Source organism: Ovis aries, chromosome 3 (assembly GCF_016772045.2).
Source record: "Ovis aries strain OAR_USU_Benz2616 breed Rambouillet chromosome 3, ARS-UI_Ramb_v3.0, whole genome shotgun sequence".
In the NCBI taxonomy this organism is placed as follows: domain Eukaryota; kingdom Metazoa; phylum Chordata; class Mammalia; order Artiodactyla; family Bovidae; genus Ovis; species Ovis aries.
Genome location: NC_056056.1, coordinates 45090277 through 45108648, shown reverse-complemented (window position 1 = coordinate 45108648; position 18372 = coordinate 45090277). Strand labels below are relative to the sequence as shown.

Sequence of the window (18372 nt, the reverse complement as noted above, 5' to 3'; positions counted from 1 at the left end):
ATCTTGGGATTTTTCTATGTGAATAACCATGTTTTCTGCAAATAGAGGTGGTTTTACTCTTTTGAAAGCTGTATGTTTCTTTCTTTTTCTTATCTTATTACATTGGCTAAGACTTTTAGCACAATGATGTACGTGAGTGCTATTTTCCAAGCTGTGTAGTTTTGTTTTTGTAGCTTTTCTGTATAGATTGAGAAAGTCTCTTGTTTTTTTTTTTTCTTTTTTTCTGAGTTTTAGAAAATCCTAAATGGATATTAAATCTGGTCAAATACTCTTTTTGCATAGGTTGATCTGATCTACCAGTTTTTGTTGTTTGAACTTTCAAATTAGTAGATTTCACTGATTTTTCAAAATTGAATGAGCTTTTCATTTCTAAGGTATATTATACTTTTTTGTGTTGTATTTTTAAAAAAATATATTACTGAATTATATTTCTTAATCTTTTTTGTTGAGAATTTTTGCTTCTATAGTTATGTGGAGTACTAATATAAAGTGGTTTTTTGTTTGTTTTGGTACTCTGGGTAATAGCTTTAGAAACTAAGTTGGGACAATTTTTTTTTCAGTTTTATTTATTTATTTATTTATTTTACTTTATAATATTGTATTGGTTTTGCCATACATTGATATGAATCTGCCATGGGTGTACATGTGTTCCCTATCCTGAACCCCCCTCCCACCTCCCTCCCCATCCCACCCCTCTGGGTCATCCCCAGTGCACCAGCCCCGAGCACCCTGTATCATACATTGAACCTGGACTGGCGATTCATTTCAAATGTGATAATTTACATGTTTCAATGCCATTCTCCCATATCCTGCCCTCGCCCTCTCCCACAGAGTCACAGATGTATAGAACAGTCTTTTGGGACAAGTTTTTTAATCTTTATTTTCTGATAGAGATTGTGCACAATTGATCATTTTTTTCCCCTCTCAAAATTGATAGAGTTCACCAATGAGACTGTCTGGACCTCGATGCATCATTTTTGGAGTTTTCTTTTTCTTAACTATAAAGTCAGTTTTTAAAATAGCCTTAGGAGTATTCAGATTATCTTCTTCATCTTCAGCAAGCTTGGTAGCTTGTGGCTTTTAAATAGTCTGTTCCAACTATGTTATCAAATTTATATGCATAGAGTGGTTCACAACATTATTATCTATTTAATGTCTGAGGTCTATTAAGATATCCTTTCTTTCCTGATAATGAGAACCTATGTCTTCTCTCTTTTGTTGTCAGTCTGACCAGAATTTTCTAAATTTTATTGATCTTTTCAAACAATAACTTTTGACTTCATTGATTTTCTTTGTTTTTCTATTTTTAGTTTTAATGATATATTCTCTTATGTTTACTATTTCTTTTCTTCTGCTTGTTTTGAGTTTATTTTGATCTTTTTCCCTCTAGTTTCTTAAAGTGGTAGCTTAGATGGTTCATCAAGACATTCTTAAAATAAGCATTTAGTGGAATAAAATTTCCACTAAGCACTGTTTTAAGTTATATCCCACAAATTTTGATATGTTGTATTTTGATATTTTTCAGTTTATATTATGTTCTGATTTCCTTGAGCCTGCCTCAGTTCATTGGAGACAGATTAAACCAAAGAGAAAATGAAAATATTCATTTTGTTCTTTAGCTCCCATTATTTTTTTTTATATTACCTTCATCTGCATTCTTAAACATAGCTAGAGATGCAGTGAAAACCTGTAAACATCTTTAGGTTGTCAGATTGCCGATACTCTTTCATGTTTATATTTTAAAACAGCTTAATATTGTCTGTTTTTGGAAATATGCTTAAAATTAGCCAGTTTTAGCCCTATATTGAGTCTTAGATAAAGACTTTTTAGTTTCTAGTTTTATGGCAGCAGACACTTAGTAGGGATAATATGAACTTAACTAGTTCTATCTAATATACAATTAGCTACCTTAATAGCTGAACACATTGGAGATGTTCAGTATATTCTACATTTACTTCAATTTAAGATGCAGAAATGGACTTCGTAGACATATGCCATATGTTCTTCTCTTATGCCAAGATAACAGGAATTAAAAGACTGAGATGAATAAACAAGGTCAACTTAGACTGAGCCAAATTAGACAACAGAATAATTGTCAGATTTTCTGTTGGCAGGGACAGTTTGTTTTGAGCCAATCTTCATGAATTATAGGCTGTAAATTTGTCTTTTTCTGGAAAGTCTACCGCCAGGGATTCTGTTGACAATTATTTTTGTTTTGTAAACACTGAAGATTTTCATCAATTATATTGTTTATAGGCACACATAAGGATTCTGAATAGATGGCCTTTTTTTTGGGGGGGGGGTGTTCCAAGTTAAAGAAAACTGCTTACATATGAATAAACACCAAAACAAAATTTAACAACTTTTAACAGGATAGTATTTCATTTGGAGTTTCTTAGATATGAATTCAGATATAACAAAGCAAGACACTAACCAACATTATAATAAATTTATGACAGTAAATATCACAGTAGATAAATCTGCTATAAATACAAAGTTTATTTGCTCTATAATAAAGAATTTTAGACATCAAAGGGGATTATTTAGTACAAATGAAAAATTGAAGCAACTAGAGATGTTGACTACTTGAAATAAAATAACTAGGACAATACCAAATATAAAGTGGATTTTTTTCTTCTAAATTATTTTTTCTTTGAGTTGTGTAACTTTAAAAATTGCTGATCAAAAATATGAAAAATGAGCTATTTGAATAATGGTTGTCTTGGCCACATCAAAAATATGAAAACCAACTTGTTGAATAACATGTTAATTGCATATAAGGTATGAAGTCTCAGTCAATTCACATAATGGTGGTATTTTTTAGAAACTCATTTATACCAAAGTGTTGTAACTATTTTACATTTGAAAGTGTTTGATTCTTTTGTATATCTAAAATGTCTACTTTACATCTTAATACCAGTTATGTATTCTCATATCCTATACATCTTCTTGAATTATAAACATAATCCTTTTATTTATTCAGTATATATCTATTGAGCATCTGTTGCATGTCAGGCACTTTTTTTTGAGTTATAAAGAACCAGCTAAAAAATATCTTTATTTCCTTGTAAAACTGTCATAAATAATGGGAAATTGAGAAATGTATTACACTGAATCCCAACTCTAGGCTGGATTGGAGTAAGTTTGGCTTCTGTATTCTTGCCACCTCTTCTTACTATCTTCTGCTTCTGTTAGGTCCATACCATATCTATCCTTTATCGAGCCCATCTTTGCATGAAATGTTCCCTTGGTATCTCTAATTTTCTTGAAGAGATCTCTAGTCTTTCCCATTCTGTTGTTTTCCTCTATTTCTTTGCATTGATCGCTGAAGAAGGCTTTCTTATCTCTTCTTGCTATTCAGATAACCTCCATCTCTGCTTCATTCTCTTGCTGCTACCAGGCCCTTTTCAAAGTCCTGGAGGATGAAGCAGTGCGTAATAAACAAAGACAAGGCAAACATCTCTACCCTCAGTTTATATGGTAGGAAGTTTGTTTATAAACCCAAATGCAGTACAGTCTATTCAAAACCAGTTTTCAGTTGGTTTCTATGTTACATTTAGTTCAAATTAATTTGGTTTATTAATTTTGCCATAGGTTACCCAGAAATTAAAATTTTGTTCAGTGATTTGTAAGTATGTGAAGAATGAGAATAGTATATGGGAAAGATTTACAATTAAGAAAACACATTATGGTTCATTCATGGATTGTCAAGAGCCAAACTGTTAGCTGTTCAGTTGTGTTTGACTCTTTGCAACCCCATGGACTGTGGCCTGCCAGGCCCCCTTGTCCTTGGGATTCTCCAAGGCAAGAATACTGGAGTGGGTGGCCATTTCCTTCTCCAGGGGGTCTTTCTGACCCAGGAATTGAACCCAGGTCTCCTACATTGCAGGCGGATTCTTTACCACCTGAGCCACCAGGGAAGCCCATTCATGGATTGAATATTTGTTAAATGCTCATTCTGTGACTGGTAATGGGCGAGATGCTGTGGAGACAACAGTGAGCAAAAACAGTTTTAACCACTGGTGAGTAGGTCCAGTCTGCGGGCCATGCTGCCTTGCTGTTCTTTCTGCCTCTCTGTTTTAGAGATTGAGACATTACCAAGCTCCTATAGACTTTCTTTTTCTTGTCTCTGGTTAAGCTTGCTTTGTCTATTGAGAGAGAAGTTACAACAAAAATTTTAATTATCTTTGGGAAGCTAAACTTCCCAAACTGATGTTCAAAATAAGTCCTCAGCCATAGTATTTAGATGGTAAAGTATGAAAAACAGACCTCACATCAAAACTTCCCCTGATTTCAAGGCAGCTTTCCCTGTCAATTCAGCACAATCAAAATGATCTATTAAAAATATAGACCACATCCTAACACTTTGTATCAGTTTTTTCTTCTACTGTAACAAATTACCACAAATTTAGTGGCTTAAACAGGGTGCATTCCTTTCTGGAGGTTCTGGAGGAGAATGTTTCTTTGCTTTTTGAATTCTTGCTTTCCTTGGCATTATAGTCTTCTTCGTACACTTTTCAAAGCTTGTAGTGGCAGGTTGAGTCTTCTTACTGTGAGTCACTCTGATAGTGTCTCTTCTGCCTCCTCCTTCCACATTTAAGAACCCTCTTCTACATTTAAAGATTACATTAGGCCCATCTGGATAATCCAGGATAATCTCCCTATTTTAAATATAGTCAGATAATTAGCAACCTTAATTCCATCTACTACCTCAATTCCCCTTTGCCATGTAATAAAACATATTCTCAAAATCTGAGGATCAGGATGTGAGTGTCTTTGAGAGACCATTATTCTGTCACTCACTCAGATGTCCTGTAGTGGCTTCTCACTGCAATCAGAACAAAGATGACATAGCATAGCATGGCCTACAGAGGCCCTAACTAATTTATCATGCCTTTACAGTTTATCTCTTTACATATTGACTGCCTTTACATATTGACTCTTTGTCACTCAAACCTCCCAAATTAGTTCCCACCCAAAGGCTTTGCATGTACAATTTCCTATCCCAGGAATGCTCTATCAGTTCACCATATCTTTGTATAGATGACTCCTTGTCATCGATCTTAACTCAGATATTACCTTCTCAGTGCATACGATATTTCTCTGATCACCGAGTCTTTGTATTTTTTCCTAATATTGAGTTGGAAAAAGTTTGTTTGGGTTTTTCCCTAAGATGTTAGGAAGAACCCAAACAAACTTTTTGGTCAGCCCAATACTTATCATTAATTGAATGATTTTTACTTATGTATTTTTGCTTCTTATAGATATCATTTTTCTTTCTTCTTCAATGCACCTGAGTGAGAACTCTTTAAGAGAGCAGTGGTCCTACTGTGTGCCAACTATGCATCCTAAATTTTTTTGAGTGTTTTCATAGATATTTCTGTGGGCTTATTTTTTATATGAATTTTAGTATCAACTTGTCTAACTTCATAAAAGTATGTTGAGATTTTTACTGGGATTACATTAAACTTGCATGTTAATTTAGAAAGAGCAGACATCTTTATAATGTTGAGTCATCCCATCCAAGAAGAGGGTTTATTTTTTCATTTGTTCAAGGTTACTTGTGTATCTTTCAGAGTGTTTTTAAGTTTCCTTCATATAGATTTTGCATATTTGTTGTTCAACTTATTACTAAGTTTTTAATCTTTGTTGATAAATGGGATTTTAATCAGCCATTCTCTAGCTGGTTATTGTTTGTGTATATGAAAGCTATTGATTCCTGCATGTTAATTTTACTTTCCTTATTGATTTTTTTTTTGAGGCAAGGAATATGACTTTATTTGGGAAGCCAGCAGGCTGAGAAGTTGGCGGACTAATGTCTTAAAATAACCATCTTCTCCTTACTGAATTCTAAAAATATTTAATTTTATTATTGATTCCTTAGGGCATTTCAGTTATATTTTCATTTCATTGCCAATAGAGAGTTTTATTTCCTTACTAATTCATATGTATCTAGTTTGAAAACTGGCAAACATTTCCAGCAAAGGGCCAGACAGTATGTATTGGACTGGCCAAAGGGTTTGTTCAGGCTTTTCCATAACATCTTATGGAAGAACCAAATGAACTTGTTGGCCAACTCAGTACTTTAGGTGTTGAGCCATATAGTTTCAACTACAAAGTCATGGACAGTAAATAAATTAATAGGTGTGGCTGTGTTCTAGTAAAACTTTATTTCCAAAAATAGGCAGCAGGTTTGGATTTGGCCTGTAGGCTATAGTTGGCCAAGTGTTGCTCTAGCTGACTTATCTAATGATACTAGCTTAATACCTCTGGTACAGTTTTGAATCATAGCAGAGGTATTGGGCATTTTGGCCTTGTTTCTGATCTTAGTGGAAATGACCTTAGTTTTTACCAGTTAAATAAGATACTGGCATTAGGACTAAGTATATATATGTATTAATATTATGTATATAATGTATACTAATGTATATGTATTCTCTTGTTAAGAATATATCCCTCAATTGCTATTTTATTGAGTGTTTTTTAAATCAGAAATGGGGGCTGAATTTTGTCAAAGAATTTTTATAGCATCTAAAAGAGATAAATCTTATGATTTTTATCGACCTTAGATCTATTAATATGATGTATGATATTAATGGATTTGGTATCATTCAACCAATCTTGTATTCTCAGGATAGATTCAGGTGTTGAACTTTGTTTACTAATATTTCATTTAATAGGAATTTAATTTTTAATTTTGACATTGATATTTATGAATGCTATTGCTTTATAATTTTCTTTTTCTGTACTTCAGAAAGTTTCCTTTATTTTTAACAAATTGGGACAATTTGTAGAACACAAAATATCTTGGTAGAATTCTCCTATTAAACCATCTGTGCTTATTGCTCTGTGTGTGTGTGTGTGCGCACATGTGCACACTCAGTCACTAAGTTGTGTCTGACTCTCTGCAATATCATGGTCTGCAGCCTGCCAGGCTCCTCTGTCTGTGGGATTTCCCAGGCAAGAATACTGGAGTGGGTTGCCATTTCTTTCTCCAGGGGACCTTCCCAACCCAGGGATTGAACCCATGGAGTAGGATTCCTAGATCCTATAGTAGCTCTATTTTCAGCTTTTTAAGGCACCTCCATACTGTTTTCCATAGTGGCTGTACCAGTTTGCATTCCAACCAACAGTGCAGGAGGGTTCTTTTTTCTCCACACCTTCTCCAGCATTTACTGTTTGTAGGTTTTTTTGATGACGGCCATTCTGACTGTGACGTGATAACCTCATTGTAGTTTTGATTTGCATTTCTGTAATAATGAGTGATGCTGAGCATGGTTTCATGTGCTTTTTAACCATCTGCATGTCTTGTTTGGAGAAATGTGTATTTAGATTTTCCACCCATTTTTTTAAATTGGGTTGTTCTGTTTTTTGATATTGCGCTGTATAAGCTGTTTGTATATCTTGGAGATTAATCCCTTGTCAGTTTCTTGGTTTGCAGATATTTTATCTCATCCTGAAGGTTTTCATTTTGTCTTATTTATAATTTCCTTTGCTGTGAAAAAGCTTATAATAGGCCTCATTTGTTTATTTTTGTTTTTATTTCCACTAATCTGGGAGGTGATCAAAAAATATCTTTCTGTGATTTATGTCCAATTCTGCCTATGTTTACCTCTAAGAATTTTGTAATGTCTGGCATTCCATTTAGGTCTTTAATCCAGTTTGCGTTTATTTTTGTATATGGTATTAGGGTATGTTCTAATTTCATCGATTTACATGTCACTGTCCAACTCTTCCAGCACCACTTGCTGAAGAGTTTTTCTCCATTATAGTCCTGCCTTCTTTGTTGTAGACTAATTGGTTATAGTTGTGTGGGTTTATCTCTGGGCTTTGTACCTTGTTCCATTGATCTATATTTCTGTTTTTGTGGCAGTGGCATACTTTCCGGATGAATGTAGCTTTGTAGTATAGCCTGAGGGAGACTGATTTCTCCAGCTCCGTTTTTCTTTCTCAAATAGCTTTGGCTATTTGTGGCCTTTTATGTTTCCATACAAGTTTTAATTTTTTTTTGTTCTAGTTCTGTGAAAAATGCCATTGGTAATTTCACAGGGATTGAATTGAATCTTTAGATTGCTTTGCATAGTATGTCATTTTTTAAATATTACTTCTTCCTACCCAAGAGCATGTTATATCTCTCCATGTTTGTGTCATCCTTTATTTCTTTCATCAGTATCTTATAGTTTTCTGAGTACAGATCTTTTGCCTCCTTAGGTAGGTTTATTCCTAGGTATTTTTTCTTTTTGTTGCAATGGTAAATAGTATTATTGCCTTAATTTCTCTTTCTGATCTTTTGATGTTAGTGTATAATAGTGCAAAATATTCCTGTATATTAATTTTGTATCTTTCAACTGTACCAAATTCATTGATGAGAGCTCTGGTAGTTTTCTGGTGGCATCTTTAGGGTTTTCTATGTATGTAATGTTATCTGCAAACAGTGACAGTTTTACTTCTTCTTTTCCAATTAGGATTCCTTTCATTTCTTTTTCTTCTCTTACTGCCATGTCTAGGTCTTCCAAAAATGTGTTGAATAATAGTGATGAGAGTGGACATCCTTGTTTTGTTCCTTATCTGAGAGGAAATGCTTTCAGTTTTTAACTATGGAGAATGATGTTTGCATGGATTTGTGTATATTGTCTTTATTATGCTGAGATAAGTTCCCTCTATGCCCACTTTTTGGAGAGTTTTTATCATATGTAAGTTATGTGATTTCTTTACCAGCTGGCCTTGAAGATTATTAAAAAATTAATCTTCAAAATATAAGATTTTTGTTGGGAAATATCTTACAGCTGGTTGTTCTAAGATAATTTTCTCAAGGATCTGGTAGAATCTTCTAATACATAGATCCAAGTGTTTTTTTTAAAATTTAATTCTGAAATATTTTCCTGGCTTATAGTTTTAAATATTAATTCTGTTCCACTGTCTTAGTTTTCTTTTTCAAGGCATCAAAATATGTAAGTGCTGTTGCTATTTTGCTTTATCTCCCACTGCATTATTTTCTCCTTGACTTCCAAAAAATTTCTTTACTTTCTTTTATTCTCTTGTTTTCTGCCATTTTTAGTGCATTTTATTTAATTTTAATTTATTCATTGGGGTGCCTTGAATTCATTTTTCATTTCTCAAATAATATAATCTTTTCCTTCCTTTTCTTTCTTGAGTTCAGTTAACTTACACTCTACTGTCCTGCTGTCTCTTCTCTTTCTTCGTCTCCTTCTTAGTTTATGTCTTTTTAATCCAGAGGGTTTCCATGTACTTAGTTGCTTGTTTGAGTATATTTAATTCTGCGTGCAATGTTGCTGTATGATTTTCTTCTATTTCATGGTTGTTTTGAGGGAGAGAATTTTCCTCAATTAATGTGTATTGATTTTCATTTTCTGTTCCTTAAAGTAACTCTGTGTGGAATTGTTTTATCTTCTTCCTGTGTTTGTTGTATTGGGTATATTTTGTGAAATTCTGGTTCAGTAGTGCCCTCAGTATAGCCAAATCTAGGGAAGGTGTAAGGATAGATGTAGTAACCAATAAAACTTAATGGCAAATCCAGATTTAATTTGCTTAAAGGCAAAACCTTTACATTTATACAGTGAACTGATTTTTGACAAAATTGCCAAGGTAATTCAGAGGGCAAAAGGAGTCTTTTCCACAAATGGTGCTAGGGAAATTGGATTTCTGTGTAGGAAACTGTGAAGTTAGATTCTTACATCACATAATATGTGAAAATTAACTCAAAATGGACTTACATGTAAGAACTAAAACTGTAGAACATCTGGAACCAAACATAAGGGAAAATTTGGGGGTTATAAAAAGATTTCTCATCTATAACATGAAAGACACGATTGATAAAAGGAAAAAATAGCTAATTGGGTTTCACTAAAATTTGAAACTTTTGTACTTCAAAAGCCATTGTTAAGAAAATGAAAAGACAAGCCACAGACTGGGAGAAAACATTTGCAAATCACTTATCTGATAAAGGACTTACATTCAGACTATATAAAGAAATTTGATAATTCAGTAATAAGAAGACAACCCAGTGAGAAATGAATATATGTTTTTTATCGGTATTTCACCAGAGAAGCTGTACTAATGGCTAATAACCACATGGAAATGTTCAGAATCATTGGTCATTAGGGTAAGTTCAGTTCAGTTCAGCCGCTCAGTCATGTCTGACTCTCTGACTCCATGAACTGTAGCACACCAGGCTTCCCTGTCCATCACCAACTCTCAGAGCTTACTCAAACTCATGTCCATTGAGTTGGTGATGCCATCCAACTGTCTCATCCTCTGTTGTCCCCTTCCCCTCCTACCTTCAATGTTTCCCAGCATCAAGGTCTTATCCATTGAGTCAATTCTTCTCATCAGTTGGCCAAAGTATTGGAGTTTCAGCTTCAGCATCAGTCCTTCCAAGAATATTCAGGACTGATTTCCTTTAGGACTGGATGGATCTCCTTGCAGTCCAAGAGACTCTCGAGAGTCTTCTCCAACACCACAGTTCAAAAGCATCTATTGTTCAGTGCTCAGCTTTCTATATAGTCCAGCTCTCACATCCTACTGACTATTGGAAAAATGAGAGAGCTGATCCTTAGGTAGGTTGATAAGGAGTCCAGGGCCCTCAAGGAGGAAGGGGTCCAGGACCCTTGAGAAGGAGAAAGGGGTCCTGGGCTCTCCAGGAGAAGAAGAGGACAGTTTTTTTTTCCTACATTCCTTCCTCTTACTCACATAAAAGGTTTTTTCTTTAAGCCCAGAGGTAATGGTTCAAGGGTATGTTTTTCCTTAACCTCTGTATTATGTGTTGTCTATCTTGCTTGAAGATATGTTTCTCCTTAACAGGAACCTTCTGACTAATCCTGTTATCTTTTTTTTTTAATTTTAATTTTTACTTTATTTTACTTTACAATACTGTATTGGTTCTGCCACACATTGACACAAATCCACCACGGGTGTACATGCGTTCCCAAACATGAACCCCCTCCCACCTCCCTCCCCATAACATCTCTCTGGGTCATCCCCATGCACCAGCCCCAAGCATCCTGTATCCTGCATTGGACACAGACTGGCGATTCGTTTCCCACATGATAGTATACATGTTTCAATGCCATTCTCCCAAATCATCCCACCCTCTCCCTCTCCCTCTGAGTCCAAAAATCTGCTCTACACATCTGTGTCTCTTTTGCTGTCTTGCATACAGGGTCATCACTGCCATCTTTCTTAATTCCATATATATGTGTTAGTATACTGTATTGGTGTTTTTCTTTCTGGCTTACTTCACTCTGTATAATCGGCTCCAGTTTCATCCACCTCATTACAACTGATTCAAATGTATTCTTTTTAATGGCTGAGTAATACTCCATTGTGTATATGTACAGCTTTCTTATCCATTCATCTGCTGATGGACATCTAAGTTGCTTCCATGTCCTGGCTATTATAAACAGTGCTGCGATGAACATTGGGGTACACTTTCAACTCTGGTTTCCTCAGTGTGTATGCCCAGCAGTGGGATTGCTGGGTCATAAGGGAGTTCTATTTGCAATTTTTTAAGGAATCTCCACACTGTTCTCCATAGTGGCTGTACTAGTTTGCATTCCCACCAACAGTGTAAGAGGGTTCCCTTTTCTCCACACCCTCTCCAGCATTTATTGCTTGCAGACTTTTGGATCACAGATATTCTGACTGGTGTGAAGTGGTACCTCATTGTGGTCTTGATTTGCATTTCTCTAATAATGAGTGATGTTGAGCATCTTTTCATGTGTTTGTTAGCCATCCGTATGTCTTCTTTGGAGAAATGTCTATTTAGTTCTTTGGCCCATTTTTTGATTGGGTCGTTTATTTTTCTGGAGTTGAGCTGCATAAGTTGCTTGTATATTTTTGAGATTAGTTGTTTGTCAGTTGCTTCATTTGCTATTATTTTCTCCCATTCCGAAGGCTGTCTTTTCACCTTGCTTATAGTTTCCTTTGTTGTGCAGAAGCTTTTAATTTTAATTAGATCCCATTTGTTTATTTTTGCTTTTATTTCCAGAATTCTGGGGGGTGGATTGAGGATCCTGCTGTGATTTATGTCGGAGAGTGTTTTGCCTATGTTCTCCTCTAAGAGTTTTATAGTTTCTGGTCTTACATTTATATCTTTAATGCATTTTGAGTTTATTTTTGTGTGTGGTGTTAGAAAGTGTTCTAGTTTCATTCTTTTACTGGTTGACCAGTTTTCCCAGCACCACTTGTTAAAGAGATTGTCTTTTCTCCACTGTATATTTTCTTGCCTCCTTTGTCAAAGATAAGGTGTTTATAGGTGTGTGGATTTATCTCTGGGCTTTCTATTTTGTTCCATTGATCTATATTTCTGTCTTTGTGCCAGTACCATACTGTCTTGATGACTGTGGCTTTGTAGTAGAGCCTGAAGTCAGGCAAGTTGATTCCTCCAGTTTGATTCTTCTTTCTTAAGATTGCTTTGGCTATTTGAGGTTTTTTGTATTTCCATACAAATCTTGAAATTATTTGTTCTAGCTCTGTGAAGATTACCATTGGTAGCTTGATAGGGATTGCATTGAATCTATAGATTGCTTTGGGTAGTATACTCATTTTCACTATATTGATTCTTCCGATCCATAAGCATGGTATATTTCTCCATCTATTAGTGTCCTCTTTGATTTCTTTCATCAGTGTTTTATAGTTTTCTATATATAGGTCTTTAGTTTCTTTAGGTAGATATATTCCTAAGTATTTTATTCTTTTTGTTGCAATGGTGAATGGAATTGTGTCCTTAATTTCTTTTTCTACTTTCTCATTATTAGCATTTAGGAATGCAAGGGATTTCACATCCTGGGCCATAAATCTAACCTTGATAAATTTAAAACAATCGAAATCATTCCAAGCATCTTTTCTGACCATAATGCATTAAGATTAGATCTCAATTGCAGGAGAAAAACTATTAAAAATTCCAACATATGGAGGCTGAACAACACGCTTCTGAATAACCAACAAATCACAGAAGAAATAAAAAAAGAAATCAAAATATGCATAGAAACTAATGAAAATGAAAACACAACCCAAAACCTGTGGGACACTATAAAAGCAGTGCTAAGAGGAAAGTTCACAGAAATACAGGCATACCTCAAGAAACAAGAAAAAAGTCAAATAAATAACCTAACTCTACACCTAAAGCAACTAGAAAAGGAAGAAATGGAGAACCCCAGAGTTAGTAGAAGGAAAGAAATCTTAAAAATTAGGGCAGAAATAAATGCAAAAGAAACAAAAAAGACCATAGCAAACATCAACAAAGCCAAAAGCTGGTTCTTTGAAAGGATAAATAAAATTGACAAACCATTAGCCAGACTCATCAAGAAACAAAGAAAGAAAAATCAAATCAATAAAATTAGAAATGAAAATGGAGAGATCACAACAGACAACACAGAAATACAAAGGATCATAAGAGACTACTATCAGCAATTATATGCCAATAAAATGGACAACGTGGAAGAAATGGACAAATTCTTAGAAAAGTACAACTTTCCAAAACTGAACCAGGAAGAAATAGAAAATCTTAACAGACCCATCACAAGCATGGAAATTGAAACTGTAATCAGAAATCTTCCAGCAAACAAAAGCCCAGGTCCAGATGGCTTCACAGCTTAATTCTACCAAAAATTTCGAGAAGAGCTAACACCTATCCTACTCAAACTCTTCCAGCAAATTGCAGAGGAAGGTAAACTTCCAAACTCATTCTATAAGCCACCATCACCCTAATACCAAAACCTGACAAAGATACTACAAAAAAAGAAAACTACAGGCCAATATCACTGATGAACATAGATGCAAAAATCCTTAACAAATCATACACCATGACCAAGTGGGCTTTATCCCAGGGATGCAAGGATTCTTCAATATCCGCAAATCAATCAGTGTAATTCACCACATTAACAAACTGAAAAATAAAAGCCATATGATTATCTCAATAGATGCAGAGAAGGCCTTTGACAAAATTCAACATCCATTTATGATAAAAACTCTCCAGAAAGCAGGAATAGAAGGAACATACCTCAACATAATATAAAAGCTATATATGACAAACCCACAGCAAACATTATCCTCAATGGTGAAAAATTGAAAGCATTTCCCCTAAAGTCAGGAACAAGACAAGGGTGCCCACTTTCACCGCTACCATTCAACATGGTTCTGGAAGTTTTGGCCACAGCAGTCAGAGCAGAAAAAGAAATAAAAGGAATCCAAATTGGAAAAGAAGAAGTAAAACTCTCACTGTTTGCAGATGACATGATCCTCTACATAGAAAACCCTAAAGACTCCACCAGAAAATTACTAGAGCTAATCAATGAATATAGTAAAGTTGCAGGATATATAATCCTGTTATCTTAAAAACATATGTTGTGGGAGTGGGTCTGGTAAGACCTTTCTATTAGTTCTAATCTTGTTAACATAAGATGTATGTTGTGGGAGTGGGTCTCATAAAAGTATATAAAGCCTTGATAAGACTAGGGAGTGGGGGCATCCTCCATCCCCCTTCTGATGTCTATGTCAGAAGTTTTCTCTGTCCCTTTTTATACTTTAATAAAATTCTGCTACACAAAAGCTCTTGAATGATGAAGCCTCGTCCCTTGTGCCAAAGCTAAATCTTCTTCTTCAGATATCACAAATCTGACATGGTTTACCTTAAGCTATTAGTAATGCAATTAAAATCATAACCAGATACAACTCTATACCCAATAAAATGGTTATAATCAAGAAAGTTGACAGTACCAATCTTAAGTGAGAATCTGGAGAAACTTAAATGCTAATACATTTCTGTTCGGTATTTAAAATGTTACAGTCACTTTGGAAAAAAATCTGGCAATTTCTTGAAGTTAAGATTAAATATAAATTTAATAAAGTGAAAGTGAAGTCGCTCAGTCATGTCTGACTCTTTGTGACCCCATAGACTGTAGCCTACCAGGCTCCTCTGTCTATGGGATTTTCCAGGCAATAGTACTGGAGTGGATATGCCATTTCCTTCTCCAGGGGATCTTCCCAACCCAGGGCTCAAACCCAGGTCTCCCGCACTGTAGACAGACGCTTTACTGTGTGAGCCACCAGGGAAGTTGGAAAAACAATCTGGCAGTCTTAAAGCTAAGATTAAATATAAGCTTAATAACAGTATGATCCACCAATTCCACTCCACTAGATATAACCAAGGAGAATGAGAACAAATGTCCACTTCACGATATATATGTGAATATTTATTAGAAACATTATTCATGATAGTAGCGACAAACTGAAAATACTTCAGATATTCATCAGCTGATGAGTAGACAAACAAAATGTGGTATATTTATACAATGGAATACTGTTCAGCACTTTAATGGAATAAGTTACATGCTAAAACATGTATGAACCTCAGAAACAACACTAAGTGAGAGAAGCCTGGCACAAGAGAGAACATGTTATATGACTGCATTTATCAGGCATTCTGTCTATCAGATTTAGGATTAGGATCTAGGATTAGATCTGATAGAGTACCTGAAGAACTATGGACAGAGGTTCCTGAGATTGTATAGGAGACAGGCTTCAAGACCATCCCCAGGAAAAAGAAATGCAAAAAAGCAAAATGGCTGTCCCAGGAGGCCTTACAAATAGCTGTGAAAAGAAGAGAAGCTAAAGGCAAAGAAGAAAAGGAAAGGTATACCCATTTGAATGCAGAGTTCCAAAGAATAGCAAGGAGAGGTAAGAAAGCCTTCCTCGGTGATCAATGCAAAGAAATAGAGGAAAACAATAGAATGGGAAAGACCAGAGATCTCTTCAAGGTAACTAGAGATACCAGGGGAACAGTTCATGAAAAGATGGGCACAGTAAAGGACAGAAATGGTATGGACCTAACAGAAGCAAAAGGTATTAAGAAGAGGTGATAAGAATACATAGAACTATACAGAAAAGATCTTCATGTTCCAGATAACCACAATGGTGTGATCACTAACCTGGAGCCAGACATCCTGGAATTCGAAGTCAAGCGGGCCTTAGGAAGCATCACTGAACAAAACTAGTGGAGGTGATGGAATTGCAGTTGAGCTATTTCAGATCCCAAAAGATGATGCTGTGAAAGTGCTGCACTCAGTATGACAGCACATTTGGAAAACTCGGTAGTGGCCACAGGACTGGAAAAGGTCAGTTTTCATTCCAGTCCCAAAGAAAGGCAATGCCAAAGGATGCCCAATCACAGTCATCTCACACACTAGAAAAGTAATGCTCAAAATTCTCCAAGTCATGCTTCAACAGTATGTGAACCATGAACTTCCAGATGTTTAAGTTGGATTTAGAAAAGGCAGAGGAACCAGAGATCAAATTGCCAACATCCACTGGATCATCGAAAAAGCAAGGGTGTTCTGGAAAAACGTCTATTTCTGCCTTATTGACTATGCCAAAGGCTTTGACTGTGTGGATCACAATAAACTGTAGAAAATTCTTCAAGAGACAGGAATACCAGAGCACTTCACCTGCCTCTTGAGAAATCTGTATGCAGGTCAGGAAGCAATAGTTAGAACTGGACATGGAACAACAGACTAGTTCCAAATACGGAAAGAGTACGTTAAGGCTGTATGTTGTCATCCTGCTTATTTAACTTATATGCATAGTACATCATGAGAAACTCTGGGCTGAAGGAAGCACAAGCTGGAATCAAGATTGCTGGGAGAAATATCAATAACTTCAGATATGCAGATGACACCACCTTTATGGCAGAAAGCAAAGAAGAACTAAACAGCCTCTTGATGAAAGTGAAAGAGGAGAGTGAAAAAGTTGGCTTAAAACTCAACATTAAAAAGACTAAGATCATGGCATCTGGTCCCATCACTTCATGGCAAATAGTTGGGGAAACAGTGGAAACAGTGACAGACTTCATTTTGGGGGGCTCCAAAGTCACTACAGATGGCGACTCCAGCCATGAAATTAAAAGACAGTTGCTCCTTGGAAGGACAAACCTAGAAACAGCATATTAAAAAGCAGAAACATTACTTTACCAACAAAGGTCCGTCTAGTCAAAGCTATGGTTTTTCCAGTAGTCATGTATGAATGTGAAAGTTGGACTATAAAGAAAGCTGAGCACCAAAGAATTGATGCTTTTGAAGTATGGTGTTGGAGAAGACTCTTGAGCTCCCTTGGACTGCAAGGAGATCCAACCAGTCCTATAGGAAATCAGTCCTAAATATTCTTTGGAAAGACTGATGCTGAAGCTGAAACTCCAATAGTTTGGCCACCTGATGTGAAGAAATGATTCATTATAAAAGACCCTGATGCTGGGAAAGATTGAAGGTGGGGGGAGAAGGGGATGACAGAGGATGAGATGGTTGGATGGCATCACCAACTCAATGGACATGAGTGTGAGTAAACTGTGGGAGTTGGTGGTGAAAAGGGAAGCCTGGTGTTTTGCAGTCCATGGGGTCGCAAAGAGTCGAACACGACTGAGCGACTGAACTGAACTGAGAGCCAGAAAGCAGACCAGTGATTGATTCAGGGTAGAGATGGGAGTGGAAATTGTTTGTAAATTGGCACAAGGAACCTATTTGGGGTGATGGAGATATTCTAAAACTATCCTGTGGTAGTTGCACAACTTTATAAATTTACCAAACATCACTTAATTGTATACTTAAAATGGGTGAATTTTATGGTACATGTAAATTATGCCTTGGTAAAATAGTTTTTTAAAAAGTAAGTAACGATGTAGGACTTCCAGGTGGCTGAAGATAATAGAGGCTGTCTTCGTTTTTACCACCCAGTACTTCCTCTATTTGATACAGAGCGTAGGAAAGGGAGGGAGGATTGAACTTCATGAGAGAAGCAAAACTACATTAACACTATAATTTGGCCAGAGAATGTCCAAATTTCAAAATAATTGTAAATAAAATGGGAAAAAATCCCAGTGCCTCATTTCTACAACTCCTGGTGGCTTTGTAGATCAGTTATTTAGTTGTAATTTGAGGCATTTTTCTCAAGGGTATTAAAAGATATAAGTATAGTTGATAAATATGAAATATAATGATATTTCATGTATCACATATCATAGCTTATATTCACATATATAAAATATATATGTGAAATATGTGGCCTTGTCATAATTATTGTTTGTAATTGGAATCCTCAAGAGCAGGTGTACAAACTAAAGACAAAGAGCCAGATCCTGTCCACTACCTGTTTTTGTGGGCTTCTCTGGTGACTCAGTTGGTAAAGAATCCACCTGTGATGAAGGAGACCTGAGTTCGAACCCCAGGTTGGGAAGACTCCCTGAAGAAGGGAATGGCTACCCACTCCAATATTCTGGCATGGAGAATTCCATGGGCTTTACAGTCCATGGGGCTGGAAAGAGTTGAACATGACTGAGTGACTTTCACTTGGCCTATTTTTGTAAAT

At 35.8% G+C, this 18372-nt stretch overlaps 1 protein-coding gene across 6 annotated transcripts in view; it reads right to left on the bottom strand.

Moving 5' to 3' along the window:
* Window positions 1–18372, bottom strand: part of WDPCP (WD repeat containing planar cell polarity effector) — a 727433-nt gene that overhangs the window by 54801 nt on the left and 654260 nt on the right. Inside the window, exon 16 of one of the 6 annotated variants that reach the window (XM_060412067.1) lies at window positions 1341–13906. The exons of 4 other annotated variants lie outside the window; for them this stretch is intronic. In XM_060412067.1, the coding sequence (XP_060268050.1) occupies window positions 13899–13906 (8 nt within the window). In that variant the 3' untranslated portion in view covers window positions 1341–13898. Of the gene's footprint in view, window positions 1–1340; window positions 13907–18372 lie in introns of those variants that run through there. One more of the 6 variants, XM_060412068.1, reaches the window with a different exon arrangement.